At 44.9% G+C, this 17,162-nt stretch overlaps 1 protein-coding gene across 6 annotated transcripts in view; it reads left to right on the top strand.

The window, feature by feature from the left end:
- dock6 (dedicator of cytokinesis 6) overlaps positions 1-17,162 on the top strand; it is a 226,535-nt gene that overhangs the window by 170,964 nt on the left and 38,409 nt on the right. For all 6 annotated transcript variants that reach the window (XM_078234904.1, XM_078234903.1, XM_078234901.1 and 3 more), the window contains 8 exons: positions 400-484; positions 4,905-5,001; positions 7,365-7,499; positions 8,329-8,481; positions 11,602-11,760; positions 12,887-12,987; positions 13,120-13,312; positions 16,024-16,167. In XM_078234904.1, coding sequence (XP_078091030.1) covers positions 400-484; positions 4,905-5,001; positions 7,365-7,499; positions 8,329-8,481; positions 11,602-11,760; positions 12,887-12,987; positions 13,120-13,312; positions 16,024-16,167 — 1,067 coding nt within the window. The remainder of the gene's footprint in view (positions 1-399; positions 485-4,904; positions 5,002-7,364; positions 7,500-8,328; positions 8,482-11,601; positions 11,761-12,886; positions 12,988-13,119; positions 13,313-16,023; positions 16,168-17,162) is intronic.

Here is a 17,162-nt window from a genome sequence, read left to right as displayed (position 1 = left end):
CATGGCCAATCAACTTAATCCACACGTCTTTGGAATGTGGAAGGAAACCAGAGCACCCAGAGGAAACCCACGCAGGCACGGGGAGAACATGCAGGCTCCGCACAGACAGTGAGTGACCCAAGGCGGGATTTGAACCTGGATCCCTGACGCTGTGAGGCAGCAGTGCTAACCACTGTGCCACCGTGCTGCAAAGGGAAGTAAAACATGAGACACTAACTGCTTACTACAGTCAGTTCATAACCCCTGGTTTCAGACTAAAGTTATCTCAATTGTTATTGTAACCGTCATATGGTTCAGATGGGCTACCTATTTAAAAGTGTATCTTAGATTAAATTGTTCTGTTTTTTGGTTTAAGTGCAGGCACTTAATCAAAATCTGATGTTCTCCAATCTGTTGTAGAGAGGAGCCCATATGGAAGCCAAGAAAACGTTCGCTGGCGAAAGAACATCACTCACTGGAGGCAGAATGCTGATAAGGTTGACAAGTATGTGGCTGTTTCTGCAGAACAGGGAGATTGCACATTCTCCCATTCCCCCTGACCTCCCCACAATTATCAGTTCAGTCACAACCCTGCGTAAACTCACTTGGAACTTTCAGCACAGAATGAGGTCATTTAGAAGACCATAAGACATAGGAGCAGAATTAGGCCACTCGGCCCATCGAGTCTGCTCCGCCATTCAATCATGGCTGATATTTTTCTCATCCCCATTCTCCTGCCTTTTCCCCATAATCCCTGATCACCTTATTAATCAAGAACCTATCTATCTCTGTCTTGAAGACACTCAATGACTTGGCCTCCACAGCCTTCTGCGGCAAAGACCCACTAGGTCTGTGCTAGCACAGTTCTCAGTCTACACAAATCCTGTTTTCCTACTTTTTTACCCTTTAACATATGACTGATTCAGATATTAACCTACTGCCCTCATAACTATTGTGATTGACATTGCCTCAATAGGCACTTGTGGTTGGCAAGAGTGGAGGTAGCAGGATAGAAAGTTAATTTGAGGAGACGGTGAGTAGTTGAGGAAGGAATCAAGGTTATTCTTGCTCTCCAAGATGCTCCTAGAATGGGGTGGGGGGAGGTTTTGGTACAGGAGAGGGAGGATTGATAGTTATCCTTTATCAGGTCTGAGCACTAAGTCAGTTGAGTTGAATTAAACCAAAGGAAGTTCCTGGAGTGGAGCATAAATGCAAGGACAAGTTGGGCCAAAGGATTGTTTCTGTGCTGTGTCATTGACCTTCCACTTTCTGTTTCTAATAGAACTAATACCAAACTCATAAAAAAACAAACTATTGCAAATGCTGGAACTCTGAAATAAAAACAGAAAATGCTGGAACTCTGAAATAAGAACTACTCATCAGGCTTGGCAGCATCTATAGGGAGAGATATAGCTAACATTGCAAATCACAGACTTAATCCATAAACTCTGCCCCTGTATCCACAGATGCTGCCAGACCTGCTGAGTATTTCCAGCACTTCACTACAGTGCAGAAGGATGTCATTCAGCTCATCGAGCCTGCACCAGGCCCTATCCCTGTAACCCCACATATTTAACCTGCTTATCCCCCTGACACTAAGGGGCAATTTACCACCAAACCTGCATGTCTTTGGACTGTCGAAGGAAACCGGAGCACCTGGAGGAAACTCATGCAGATAAGGGGAGAACGTGCAAATCCCACACAGACAGTCACCCGAGGGGGAATTGAACCCGTGTCCCTGGCGCTGTGAGGCAGCAGTGCTAACCACTGTGCCACTGTGCTGCCTGCTAATGTTCTTGCATCAGTTTCAAAGTGATTCAGCTGTGGCCCTATACTGAGAGAACTACCTTGGGTACTAACTCAAATTTGAACCTGGACAGCATTAGTTTGCAAATAAAAGTGTGACTGTAGCTAACCAGAGCTCTGGCCAGGCTGCATCTGGATGACTGTGTTTGGTTTGGATGCCCCATCACTGCCCAGGGGAAAGTCTGAGACAAGACCTGAAATGACAAATCTGACTTATGATGATGATGGATAATTTTGGGTTATTGCCTGTGGAGAAAGGGGTTAGAAATTAATGGATTGAGGTGTTTATAATCATAAAGGAAATTGTTCTAGATTGTGGAAGACGTGCTAGGAAATCTGGAAGAAGTGCATAGATTTATAATTCACACTCACTGTACTTTCCTCAGAGAATGCTGGAAAATCTCAGCAGGTCTGACAGCATCTGTGTCTGACGAAGGGTCATCCTGACTTGGAACGTTGGCTCTATTCTCTCTCGATGTGGAGATGCCGGCGTTGGACTGGGGTAAACACAGTAAGGAGTCTAACAACACCAGGTTAAAGTCCAACAGGTTTATTTGGTAGCAAACGCCACTAGCTTTCGGAGCGCTGCTCCTTCGTCAGGTGAGTGGGAGATCTGCTCTCAAACAGCAAACAGGGCATATAAAGACACAAACTCAATTTACTGAATAATGATTGGAATGCGAGTCTTTACAGCTAATCAAGTCTTAAAGGTACAGACAATGTGAGTGGAGAGAGCATTTAGCACAGGTTAAAGAGATGTCTCCAGACAGGACAGCCAGTGAGATTTTGCAAGTCCAGGCAAGTTGTGGGGGTTACAGATAGTTGATTAGCTGTAAAGACTCACATTCCATTCATTATTCTGTAAATTGAGTTTGTGTCTTTATATGCCCTGTTTGCTGTCTGAGAGCAGATCTCCCACTCACCTGACGAAGGAGCAGCACTCCGAAAGCGAGTGGCGTTTGCTACCAAATAAACCTGTTGGACTTTAACCTGGTGTTGTTAGACTCCTTACTCTATTCTCTCTCCACAGATGCTGTCAGACCTGCTGAGATTTTCCAGCATTTTCTGTTTTTGTTTCAGATTCCTGCGCCCGCAGTATATTGCCTTTATCATTGTACTTTCTGATTTCCAACTGCTTAGCCTATGGCCCTCTATTCGCCAGAATAACTTTGCAGCCATTATCTCCACTTGTGATACCTGCGCACTTAACAGTGCCTGCACCATCTCCTATCTGTGTTTTTTTAATTCTTTCATGGGATGTGGGTGTCATGGTGGTGGATTGCCTTCTTGAATCTCTGCAGCCCATGTGGTATAGATGCACCCACCATGCTGTTAAATAGGGATTAACCAGACAGGATTTTGACCCAGCGACAGTGAAACAATGGCAGTATATTTCCAATGCAGTTTGGAGAGGGGAACTTGCAGGTGGTGGTGTTCCCAAGCATCTGCTGCCCTTATCATTCTGGGCGGTAGAGGTTGCGGGTTTGGAAGGTGCTGTTGAAGGAGCTTGTTGAGTTTCTGCAGTGCGTCTTGTAGATGGTACAGATTGGTGCCACTGTTCATTGGCAGTGGAGGAAATGGATGTTGAAGGTGGTGGATGGGTACTAATCAGAGGGCTGTTTTGGTCCACATGGTGTCAAGCTTCTTTGGAGCTGCACTTTTCCAGGTTAAGTGGAGAGTATTTCATCACACTCCTGACTTGTGCCTTGCAGATGATGGAGAGACTTTGGGAAATCAGGAGGTGAGTTACTCTCTGCAGAATTCTGAACCACAGTGGTTATATGGCCAGGTTCAATTCCGGCCTCAGGTGACTGTGGAGTTTATCCGTTCTCCCCGTGTCTGCGTGGGTTTCCTCCGGGTGCTCCGATTTCCTCCCACAGTCCAAAAATGTGCAGGTTTGGTGGTAAACTTCTGGTCAGTGGTAACTCCCAAATGATGTTGATAGTTCCTCATTATGGTTCCCATCATTGCTCACTCAGGTTTAATAAACGCAGAGTTGAACATATCTGCCAGTCATAGATCCCTATGGTGCAGAAGGAAGCCATTTGGCCCATCGAGTCTGCACCGACCACAATCCTACCCAGGCCCTATCCCCAGAACACTACCTATTTACCTTGCTTAAACCCCTGACACTAAGGGGCAATTTAGCATGGCCAATCAACCTAACCCGCACATCTTTGGCTTAATTCAACTCAATTGACTTAGTGCTCAGACCTGATGAAGGACAACTATCAATCCTCCCTCTCCAATACCAAAACCTCCTCCCACCCGCTCGAGGAGCATCTTGGAGAGCAAGAATAACCTTGATTCCATCCTCCACTACTCACCATCTCCTCAAATTAATTTTCCTGTCTTGCTGCCTCCACTCCTGCCTCCAGCAGAAAGTGCAAGGAGTTTATAGATTTCTTTGTCACAGAGGTTGAGAGCATCTGTTCGGCTGCCTCTGCTGTTTGTGCCCCAATCTGCTGCTTTTCTTTGCCGGGGATACAAAGACAATTAGGGTGTTTAAAGGGAAAATAGATAGATATTTGGGAAGCACAGATATTAAGGGACATGAAGAAATGGCAAGGAATAAGGATTGTGAAGATAAATTGTCGCTAACACGACACTGGAGTAAAATAAAATGGGCAAAATAGATTTCTCCTGTTTCTAATGCTTCTGTTTGATTTTGATTTTTGATTTGATTTATTATTGTCACATGTATTAGCATACAGCAAAAAGTATTGTTTCTTGCACGCTATACAAACAGAGCATACTGTTCATAGAGAAGGAAACGAGAGAGTGCAGAATGTTACAGTCATGGCCAGCGTGTAGAGAAAGAACAAGTTAATGCAAGGTAGGTCCATTCAAAAGTCTGACAGCAGCAGGGAAGAAGCTGTTCTTGAATCGGTTGGCACGTGACCTCAGACTTTTGTATCTTTTTCCCGACAGAATAAGGTGGAAGAGAGAATATCTGGGGTGTGTGGGGTCTTTAATTATGCTGGCTGCTTTGCCGAGGCAGTAGGAAGTGTAGACAGAGTCAATGGATGGGAGGCTGGTTTCCTGTTGGCCAATTGGTGTGTCTTTGTAGGTCGAGTAATTAGACACTGGTCGATGCTTCTCTTTCTCTCCCTCTTCAGGACAAAGACTGAAATGGAGCATGATGCCCTTGTAGATGGAAACTTGGTTACCGAAGCTAACCTCGTGGTTTTGGATACACTTGAAATCATTGTTCAGGTAAAGAAATGTGGGCTAACGTGGCTGAGCTACTGGCTAACATGCAGTTTCACCATAGTTAGCTCTTGACAGAGCCAATATAAGACAGTGAGAAGCTCAAGTTACACGAGAGTGAAGTTGAGCAGAGGACAACTTTCACCTTACAACGCCAGCCAGCTGAGAATTGTTGGCTTCACAGTTGCTTGATTGAAAAAAAGCACATTGGAGGATCTGCTGTGGCATTTTCAGGATGAGTTGGAGGGCAGAAGCAACTTGGCATTCAGGGCAGATTGGGCTGTTGTATTTGGCAAATCGTGATGTGGAAATGCCGGCATTGGACTGTGGTGAGCACAGTAAGAAGTCTCACAACACCACGTGAGAGTCCAACAGGTTTATTTGCTTTCGGAGCGCTGAGTGGCACTCATCTGATGCAGGAGCAGCGCTCCGAAAGCTCGTGCTACCAAATAAACCTGTTGGACTCTGACCTGGTGTTGTGAGACTTCTTGGTGAATCGTGGCATATGTTACAAAACTGGTTGTCGAAGGTTGTTTTTCAAACTGGAAGCCATGACCAGCAGTGTGCCTCAGGGATCAATGTTGGGTCCACTGTTATTTGTCATTTATATTAATGATTTGGATGAGAATATAGGAGGCATGATTAGTAAGTTTGCAGATGACACCAAGATTGGTGGCATAGTGGACAGTGAAGAAAGTTATCTCTGATTGCAACGGGATCTTGATCAATTGGGCCAGTGGGCTGACGAATGGCAGATGAAGTTTAATTTAGATAAATGCGAGGTGATACATTTTGATAGATTGAACCAGGACAGGACTTACTCAGTTAATGGTAGGGCGTTGGCGAAAGTTACAGAACAAAGAGATCTAGGGGTACATGTTCATAGCTCCTTGAAAGTGGAGTCACAGATGGACAGAGTGGTGAAGAAGGCATTCAGCATGCTTGGTTTCATTGGTCAGAACATTGAATACAGGAGTTGGGATGTCTTGTTCAACAAGACATTGGTAAGGCCACACTTGGAATACTGTGTACAGTTCTGGTCACCCTATTATAGAAAGGATATTACTAAACTGGAAAGAGTGCAGAAAAGATTTATTAGGATGCTACTGGGACTTGATGGTTTGTGTTATAAGGAGAGGCTGGATAGACTGGGACTTTTTCTCTGGAGCGTAGAAGGCTGAAGGGTGATCTTATAGAGGTTTACAAAATAATGAGGGGCTCAGATCAGCTAGATAGTCAATATCTTTTCCCAAAGGTAGAGGAGTCTAAGACTAGAGGGCATAGGTTTAAGGTGAGAGGGGAGAGATACGAAAGTGTCCAGAGGGGCAATTTTTTCACACACAGGGTGTTGAGTGTCTGGAACAAGCTGCCAGAGGTAGTAGTAGAGGCGGGTACAATTTTGTCTTTTAAAAAGCATTTAGATAGTTACATGGGTAAGATGGGTATAGAGGGATATGGGCCAAATGCGGGCAATTGGGATTAGTTTAGGGGTTTTAAAAAAAGGGGACGGCATGGACAGGTTGGGCTGAAGGGCCTGTTTCCATGCTGCAAACCACTATCACTCTATAAATAGTTTGGAGCTTACCTGTAGCATAAGGGAGACTGAGAAGACACTGTCAATATCTGGAAAGATCGAAGGAATGAATTTTCAGTACTTATCATGGATAAGAATGAAGTAAATGATTCCAGAAGCCATTAGACGGAGGAACAGAAGTAGGCCATTCAGCCCATCAAGTCTGTCCACCATTCAGTGAGATCATGACTGATCCAATGTGATAACCTTCAACTCCACTTTCCCGCCTTATCCCCATACCCTCGAGTAAGTACGAGTAGGTTAGGTTGGGGAGAATTAAATGAAGCGATAAGAACATGGCGACATGCTGGTACAGTGGTTAGCACTGCTGCCTCACAACCCCAGGGATCCAGATTCGATTCCCGGCTTGGGTCACTGTCTGTGTGGTGTTTGCACATTCTCCCCTATGTCTGTGTGAGTTTCCTCCGGGCGCTCTAGTTTCCTCCCACACTCCAAAGACGTGCGGAGTTAGGTGGATTGGCCATGATAAATTGCCCTTTAGTGTCAGCGGGACTAGCTAGGGTAAATGCATGGGGTTATGGAGATAGGGCCTGGGTGGGATTGTGGTTGGTGCAGACTCAATGGGCCAAATGGCGGCCTCCTGAACTGTAGGGTAGATAACAGGGTAGATAACATACATATGAATGACATCAAAACCATTGTGGCAATGAACTAATAAATAATGAAGCTGGGTTGCAACTAGCTGGAAATAGGTCCAGTTCATAGTTAGTAAGCGTTTGGAGTTGACGTTGGGTGAGCAGTGTCTCTCATATTCGTATTGTTTTCCATTGCACAGACAGTAATGGTGGCGGAGTCTAAAGAGAGTGTACTGAGTGGAGTACTGAAGGTCATTCTCCATGCCATGGCCTCTAACCAGAGTGCCCACTTCCTGCAGCACTGCTTTGCCACGCAACGGGCACTGGTCTTTAAGGTAAGCACCTTGCTGAATTTTAGGAACGATTTTTAGTATAGAATTCTTCTATTCCCAACACTTTTCTTCCCTTAGCGCCTGCAGTGACTGTGTAAGCAGCCGCTTCCCCCCCCCCCCCACACCCCCGATTTCAATCCTTCTGTTGTCAAATTCAGGGTGCAACCTTGCCAATGAACACTGTCACTCATGCACTGCTAAACAAGGCCTTGACTCTGTGCACCTTTAAGCACCATGAAGTTTATAATAAATGATGGATTCTGTTTTGTGCCATTAGTTGTTGACATATAGGGTGGGATTTTACAGTCTCACTTGTCCCGAAACCGTAAAATCCCACCCGAGGTCAACGGACTTTCCCATTGTCCGCCCCTGGCCCGCTCCGATTCCCATGGCGGGCGGAGCGATAACATCAGGTGCATTGACCCCAACAGGTGCCGGACTGTGGCGACTAGGAGAATTTCACAGTAACTTCATTGCACTGTTAATGTCAGCCTTACTTGTGAACAATAAATAAACTTTAACTTAACTTTAACTTTAACATTCCGGTGATAATCTTGAATTCTGTTTCATTCAATAAAAAAATTACTACTTTATTTGAAATATCTCTTCAATTGGCAGAAACTTGCAGTGTTTAATATATAAGCCTATTTGTGACACTAATAAATAAACTAAATCGGTGACACTTTTCACTGAGCACGTTTTCTCCGGTTAAGTTATTTCCCCATTTCTGCGACAGCATCGTGTGTAACTGTGGCTCAGTCCTGTGTTCGAAGGTGCTGAGCTGATCCTCTCATTCTGCTGGTTGATTGATCCTCTGATTCTCTCTGTGTAGTTTCCTGAAATGCTGTTTGAGGAGGACACCGAGCTCTGTGCTGATCTGTGTTTAAGATTACTGCGACACTGCAGCAGCAGCGTGGGCAGCATTCGGGCCCATGCTAGCGCCTCGCTCTACCTGCTGATGAGGCAGAACTTTGAGATTGGCAATGTAAGTACATCTTGTATATTTTTATGAATGAAACATTGGAGAGTGGGTACTGATTTATAAGGACTGTAATCTGGGCGGAATGGTGGGGTAAAGCACTGTACGTTCATGTCTGGAACATGGCTTCATGTTCATTCCGACATATTGAATGTAAAATGGCTTCTGCTCACTTCACTCTTCGGTCTGAAGCTCAAAACTGCCTTCTGATATTACTTCTCGCTGAGAGGAGGGGCAAATGTGTGAAATAGCAAAAATGCAATATTGATATAGCGGGCGTGGACTTCTGTTGTTGGGGTTAGTTCACCCTGTCTCAACAGTGTTGAGATGTCAATGAGAACTTAGTGGTAAATCTTTTGCCTGAGTTAGAAATCTATGAGTTTAGTTCCCAATCCAGAGTATTAAGCACAAGTTTCTAGGATGACACTTCAGTGCATACCAAAGGGACTGCTGCACTGTTGGATGTTCACCCTTTTGGATGAGATGATAAACGAAGATCTCATCTATCTTCTCAGGTGTTCATAAAAGACCCTGAGATATCATTGGGAGGAGAGCAGGGAAGCTCTCTCCTGGCCAAAATCTATTCTTCCGCCAACTTCACGGAAACAGAATATCCGGTCAGCATGTCATTGCTATCCGTGGGGTTTGCTGTGGGCAAATTGGCTGCAGCATTTCGTTACATTAAAACAGGGATAACACTTCAAAAATACTCCAGCTGCTGTCAAGCACTTTGGGTAACGCTATATAACTGCAAGATTGGTTGTCATTCAGAGGAATTGGAGTCTAACGTATACTGTCCTTAACCTGACGGTGCTGAAATCCCACATTACATCTTCTGCACATCAATCATCCTTCCCTTAAGGTGGGATCTGACTGCAGGTTTGAATGTGCAGATCTGACCTCACTGATGGATACACTATTGCAAGATTACTAGGCAATTACTTGGCTTATTATTTTGGTAACATTCTAAGGCAGACATTTATCATATTCATTTCCAACAGAAACCCTACCTTTGCAGTCCTATAACAGACGTCTGCTGGCTCACCATATTTAATTGTCATGTTTCCAATAAATGTGGGATTCCAGAGTGGAATTCAACATGTAAGATAGTTCAGCTAAATGCATTGAGTGGATGAGGTGACCATGAAAATGCACTAAGTGACCATTTGATCGTGAACTGTGTACTGAATGGCTAAGATGGATGATTACATTGAGTAGCCAAGGTGTTCGGTATGTTCATGAGTGAACAAAACAGAAACTATTTTGCATGTAACAAGAGGCAACTTTCATTCGATGTCAGAATAAAGGTGAACCCAGGTCCCAGTCATGAATGTACGGTATTTTACCCCCACCATGCCACTCAGATTACCAAATAACCAATGCTGCCATTTATGCTCCACTCGAGCCTCCTCTCGCCTTCCTGCATCTAAATCTATCAGCATAACCTTCTTGTTCCCTTCTCCTCCATATGCTAGCCAGCCTTCTTTTAAATATTATTCATTTCAACCACTCCATGGGGAAGGGAGTTCTGCATTGGCATCACTCTATGGGTAAAGTGAAGTGTCTTCTGAATTTCCTTTTGGATTTCTTGGTGACTATCACACATTGGTGACCTCTTGTTATGCTCTTCCCCATGGGAAGAAACATTCTGTGTCCGTTCTATTGAAATCTTCAAGAACTTAGGTCACCCCTAAGCCTTTTTTTTTCAAGAATAAAGAGACCCAGTCTGTTCATTCTTTCCTGATGTGTAAACCTTTGGATTTCTGGTATTATCCTTGTAATATAATCCTGGTGGCATAATCCTTGCCGGGGGGGCACGGTGGCATAGTGGTTAGCACTGCTGCCTCATAGCTCCAGGGATACAGTTTCGATTCCTGACTTGGGTCACTGTCTGTGCGGAGTTTGCACGTTCTCCCCATGTCTGCGTGGGTTTCCTCTGGATGCTCCGGTTTCATAGAATCATACAGTGCAGAAGGAGGCCATTTGGCCCATCGACTCTGCGCTAATTGTCCCTTAGTGTCCCAGAATATGTGGATTAGAGAGATTAGCGGGGTAAATTTGTGGGATAGGGGTTGGGATTGTTGTCAGTGCAGTCTCGATGGGCCAAATGGCCTCCTTCTGCATTGTCGGATTTTTATGATGAATCCTCTCCACTACCTCTATATCCTTTTAATATTCTGGTGACCAGAACTTCACATGTTACCCGAATTGTGGTCTAACCAAGATTTGATACAGGTTCAGTGTAACATCGCTACTTTTCAATTTTATCCCTTGAGAAATCTACCTGAGTGCTTGGTTTGTTTTTCTATGACCTTGCTAACCTGTGGCACAACTTCTCGTGATTGGTGTATTTATATTTCCACTCCGAGATCTCTTTGTTCCTCTACCCTACCTAGACTCTCACCTTCTGAGTAGTAATTGACCTCCCTATTCTCCCTAACAAAATATACTAGCTCATATTCATCTACATTGAACTTCATGTGCCAATTATTTACCTGTCCTGTAAATTTGGAATGTTCCATCTCAAAGAGACCCATTGAGTGATGATGGATTGTGTGTTGAGTAGTTGAAGTGACAATACTGTGTTCAGTGGCTCAGCTGCCAAGTAATTCGTAGGCTGAATGGCCAAGTTAGTGATGAATAGTAGATTGAGTGGCCGGTTGATGGTGCAGTGTTTTCAAGCAGGCTTGTTTCTTGTGAAGTGATGAATGGACCACAAAGCCAGACTTGTTAAACACAAATTAATTCCCGTCCATTCAAGTCAGCAGTGGGGGGGGGAATAGTTTGAACCATGTCGTCCTAGAAAGGGACATGGGCAGAAGCACTCAACTCTTGCAGTTCAAGTGGTCACATCATTTTCACCAATGGCAGTTCATTGAGGGATACTGTACAGGTCAAAATGACCTTTATTCTGCAACAGAGACCATTGTTCTGGCAGGAAAGAAAAATCATCCCAGAATTGTAGTTTAACAGAAGAAACTAGCCTTGATAATCTACTACTCTTAGTGATTGTCAATCTACAATTAAATCTACTCTCGCACAGTATTTATTGGGAGTTTGACTTGCACACTAAATACATCAGCTCGAGTCCAATGAAAATGAACCAAACGTTTTATCTTTCTTTAGAACTTTGCCCGGGTGAAAATGCAGGTGACAATGTCACTGTCCTCATTAGTGGGGACTTCCCAAAACTTCAATGAAGAATACCTTCGCCGTTCGTTGAAGACTATTCTGACGTATGCTGAGGAGGATCTGGAACTGCGTGAGACCACTTTCCCTGAACAGGTAGAATACTTCTGAGGTATAATATGATATTGCTGTAAGTACCCAGTGGGTCAGGCAGCATCTGTGGAGAGAGAAACAGAGTTAACATTTCATCAGAACTGATCCACTCATCAAAGGGGAGTTGGAAAAATTATTTTCAACAAAATCCAGGAGACAAATAACAAGCCAGAACTCTATAATTCCACTAAATGTACAGGTCACAAGGACTAAAACAGACGGATGATGGCGATAGGAAATTTAATTTTTCTTACCTGAACAGAAACCGTGTTCAGGTATCTTAAACCTCCAGTCTGATCTCCAGTCTATTACTGATTGGGAGGAGCCCTTGTGTTCCAGGGGTGGAATGAGCAAAATGTTTGCCTTATCAAACGGCACGGTGGCACAGTGGCTAGCACTGTTGCCTCATGGCTCCAGGCTCCTGGGTTCGATTTCTGGCTTGGGTCACTGTCTGTGCGGAGAATGCATGTTCTCCTTAGTCTGCGTGGATTTCCTCTTGAGTGCTCCAGTTTCTTCCCACACTCCAAAGACGTGCGGTTTAGATGCACTGGCCATGCTAAATTTCCCCTTAGTGTCCCGGGATGTATAGGTTAGAGGGATTAGCGGGGAAATATGTGGGGTTACGGGGATAGGGCCTGGGTGGGATTGTAGTCAGTGCAGACTCGATGGGCCGAATGGCCTCCTTCTGCACTGTATGGTTTCTAAGCTTTGGAAACCAATCTGAGTTGCTGGCCATTACCTGGAGATGAGACGGCACAGCTAAGTGGGTCTCTGGGAGATAAATCTGAGGTTAAATATGCATCAGGGCATATTGAAGTGAATGTACATAAACATGTGCAGAACTTGAATATTGCTATAAAGAGTCATGCTGCTAAAGCTTTTCGTTTTTGCACTCGTCAGGACAAATGCAAGAACTCCAAATTTTGAACGGTTTGAAATTTGGTATTCTTGTGTTTGTCCTGATGAGTACAAGATGAAAAGTTTCAGTAGTCATGTCTCTCTTCAGCAATATTGAATGCAGAAAGTTATAAATGGAAGCAGGTGGGAAATACTCTTTCTGTTATTATTATTCTGTGGGAGGTTTGTACGACTTAGGAGTGACTGGATGTGCTACTTCCTTCCTGTTCAGGTACAAGATCTGGTGTTTAACCTACACATGATCCTCACAGACACAGTGAAGATGAAGGAACACCAGGAAGATCCAGAGATGTTGATGGATCTGATGTACAGGTAAGGATGCGTGCCTGTCCTTTTATTGATGCTTAGATTTTTTTTTATTATTGCTTATTCCAAGAATGATGTGAGTGTTGAAATGCAGCCCACGCACCAGTTTTGGACTAACACTGTGCCCTGATCGAACAGAATCGCCAAAGGTTACCAGACGTCGCCGGATTTGCGTCTGACCTGGTTGCAGAACATGGCAGGGAAGCACTCAGAGTGGACTAACCACGCTGAGGCAGCTCAGTGCCTGGTGCACTCCGCGGCACTGGTGGCAGAGTACCTTAACATGCTGGAAGACTGTCGCTACCTGCCAGTGGGCTGTGTCAGCTTTCAGGTAAGAGTGTGGAATCTCAGTGTCGCGCTCGGAGGTTGGAAATGCTCAACAGGGCAGGTGGCGTCTGTGGAGGGAGGAACCGAGTTAACGTTTCAGATTGGCGGCATATCAGAATCTCATCCAATTCTGATGAAATGTCACCAATCTCAAACGTTTACTCGGTTTCTCTGCCCCACAGGTGCTGGCTGATCTGTGAGTCTTTCCAACAATTTCTGTTATTGCCAATTTCCAGAGTCTGCAGTATTTTGCTTTTATTATGGTGTTTTAGAAAGATATGGCTCCCGTGATCTGGGAGAATGGTGGAGAAAGGTAGGTAGACCCCAGGGCCCCCAGCCAGCTACCAGTAGAAGTGTAGCACCTGCTTCGAGCTTCCATGCATCTTGGTGAGTGAACTGTTCCCCGGTCAGGAGATTAGGCGAGAAAGGCGCTAGCGTCAGTGTATTTGGACCGAAAGGGCGGGATTTTCGTACCTCGCTCGTCCCCAAACCGGAAAATCCCGCCCGAGGTCAAAGGATCTCTCCATGGTCTGCCCCTCGCCCGCTCCGATTCCCACGGAGGGCGGGATGGTAAAATTCACTCCAAAGTGCCTTTCAAGCTGGTGAAGGTTTAATGATGAAAAAGGTTGGGGCCAATGAGCAAAGTATCAATGCATTGTTCTCCCCAAAATAAAAGGGGAAAATGTATAATACTGCAGACGATAAAAAGTAAAGTTTTACAGTTTACTTAATAGTGTCACAAGTAGGCTTGCATTAACACTGCAATGAAGTTACTGTGAAAATCCCTTCGTTGCCATACTCCTGTTCAGGTACACTGAGGGAGAATTTTAGCAATGGCCAATGCACCCTAACCAACACGTCTTTCGGACTATGGGAGGAAATCGGAGCACCCAGAGGAAACCCACGCAGACACGGGGAGAACGTGCAGACTCCACGCAGACCGTGACCCAAGCCGGGAATCGAACCCGGGTCCCTGGCGCTCTGAGGCACCAGTGCTAACCACTGTGTTGCAGCTTGTCACTTCTCCCTGTGCTTGTTCACCCTCATTGGCTCGTGGGTCAAGCGATGATTCAATTTTAAAATTCTCGTGCCTGATCTCAAACCCCTCTGTGGGCCTCGCTCCTCTCCCGATGTCTATAATCTCCTCCAGCGCCACACCTCTCTGAGTTATCTGTGATCATCTAAGTTTTTTTATTCATTTGCGGAATGTGGCTGGGTCAACATTCATTGCCCATCCCACCTGTCTTCTGTGGAAGACGGGAACCAGCCATCAGCAGGTGGAGGGTCTGAATCTGTTTTGCAGCATGACTGGGTCCTTGAGAAAGCACAGAATGTTCCAAGTGTTGATTGGGGTTAAAGGAGATCCGGATGTTTACTGACCACTGCCTGCTAAAAATGTCAAGGATTCTGCACAACTGCGTGTATAAGTGATAAGGATGCAAATGAATTCTATTGGTTGAAAGTGCACACCAAACTATAAGGCTATTGGTGTTTTAACTGGCACATTCGCTCTAATTGGCTAAAAATTGCTTTAACTGACACTGTTTGCGGAACTCTGGTAGGATATCACAGTGAAATTCACTGTGTCTGTTCTCCTTGCTAGCAATTAATAAATTAGCAATTAGGAGATTTAAGTACTCACCATGCATTGTCTGGTTAATCCTCAACACTTCCATTTCTTATTTAAAAGTTTATTTATTAGTGTCACAAGTAGGCTTACATAAACACTGCAATGAAGTTACTGTGAAAATCCCCTAGTCGGCACACTCCGGCGCCTGTTCGGGTAACACTGAGGAAGAATTTAGCATGACCAATCCACCCTAACCAGCACGTCTTTCAGACTGTGGGAGGGAACCGGAACACCCAGAGGGGACACACAGACACGGGGGGGAACGTGCAGACTCCGCACAGACAGTAAATCAAACCCGGGTCCCTGGCGCTGTGAGGCAACAGTGCTTGCCACCGTGCCCTCCCATTTCAGAGAGCATTTGAGAGTCAACCACATTGCTGTGGCTCTGGAGTCACATGTCGTCCAGACCGGGTAAAGATGGCAGATTTCCTTCCCTAAATGACATTAGTAGTGAGCTGGATGGGTTTTTACAACAATCGACAGTGGTTTCATGGTCATCATTAGATTTTTAATTCAGGACTTTTAATTTCTGCTGAGTGTTTCCGATTTTAATCACTTGACTATTGGTGACTGTGCCTTCAGTTGCGTAGGCCCGGAAATCTGGAATTGCCTTCCCCACACATCTCTGGCTCTCTACCTTTGTTATCCTCCTTTCAGACACTCCAAAACCTACACCTTCGAGCAAGCTTTTGATCATCTGACCTAATATCTTCTTAATTGGTTTGAAGTCATTTTTTGCAATGCTCCCACGAAGAGTCTTGCGATGTTTTATTGTGTTAAATATATACAAGTTGTTTGTTATATAATTTATGTTGTGGAGATGCCGGCATTGGACTGGGGTGGGCACAGTACGAAGTCTCACAACATCAGGTTAAAGTCCAACAGGTTTATTTGGAATCTCGAGCTTTCGGAGCGCTGCTCCTTCACTCACCTGACAAAGGAGCAGCGCTCCAAAAGCTCGTGATTCCAAATAAACCTGTTGGACTTTAACCTGGTGTTGTGAGACTTCTTATTATATAATTTAAGTTGTGATCATAAATATTTCATTTCATGTTTATGATTCTGTGAATTTCTTTACCCCAAAGAACATATCGTCGAACGTTCTTGAGGAATCTGCTGTATCGGATGATGTTCTCTCTCCTGATGAAGAAGGAATTTGTGCTGGGAAATATTTCACAGAAGCTGGCCTGGTGGGATTGCTGGAGCAAGCAGCAGCTTCCTTCACAATGGTATAACAATAGGTTTCACTCTGTTTTTCACTCTTTTTTGTTAATTTAAAAAAATGTTTTATTCATTCACATGACGTGGACATTGTTGCCTAGACCAGCATTTATTGCTCATTCCGAGTTGAGTGCTAGTGAGCCTCCTTGAAAGGGCGCCGTCCACTTGGTGTAGTCACACCTACAGTGCTGTTAGAAAGAGAGTTCCAGGGTTTTGACCCAGCGACGGTGAAGGAATGTAGGTATTTTTCCAAGTCAGGATGGTATGTGGCTTGGAGGGGAACTTGCAGATGGTTGGGTTTAGGACACTACCCTAAGGAACTCCACCAGCGTTGTCGCAGGACTGAGATAATTGACTTTCAATAAATACAACCATCTTGCTTTGTGCTAGGTATGACTCCAACCAGTAGAGAGCCACACCCATTCCCCCTCAAATCCCATTGCATTTGGTTTTGCTGGGGCTCCTTGATGCCACGCTCAGTCAAATGCTGCTTTGATTGATAGTCACACTCACCTCACCTCTGAGTTCAGCTCTTTAGATGGCTATAGATAGATATTTCTATATATAGATGGAAACATCCATAGGTCGGGTGGCACAGTGGTTAGTACTGCTGCCTCAAAGCTCCAGGGACCCAGGTTTGGGTCACTGTCTGTGTGGAGTTTGCACATTCTCCTCATGTCTGTGTGGGTTTCCTCCGGGTGCTCCGGTTTCCTCCCACAGTCCAAAGATGTGCGGGTTATTTGATTGGCCATGCTAAATGGCCCCTTAGTGTCCCTGGATGTGTAGGTTAGAGGGATTAGCAGGTTAAATATATGGAGTAATGGGCATAGAGCCTGGGTGGGATTGTTATCGGTGCGGACTCAATGGGCCGAATGGCCTCCTTTTGCACTGTAGGGATTCAACTATTCTATCCAGGCTATAATAAGGTCAGGAGCTGAGTGGTCTTGGCAGAATCCAAACTGTGTCAGCAAGCAGGTTAGTGCTGAGTAAGTGCCACTTGGTA

This window comes from Mustelus asterias, chromosome 19, assembly GCF_964213995.1.
Source record: "Mustelus asterias chromosome 19, sMusAst1.hap1.1, whole genome shotgun sequence".
Lineage (NCBI taxonomy): Eukaryota > Metazoa > Chordata > Chondrichthyes > Carcharhiniformes > Triakidae > Mustelus > Mustelus asterias.
This window is presented reverse-complemented; position numbering and strand designations above follow the sequence as displayed.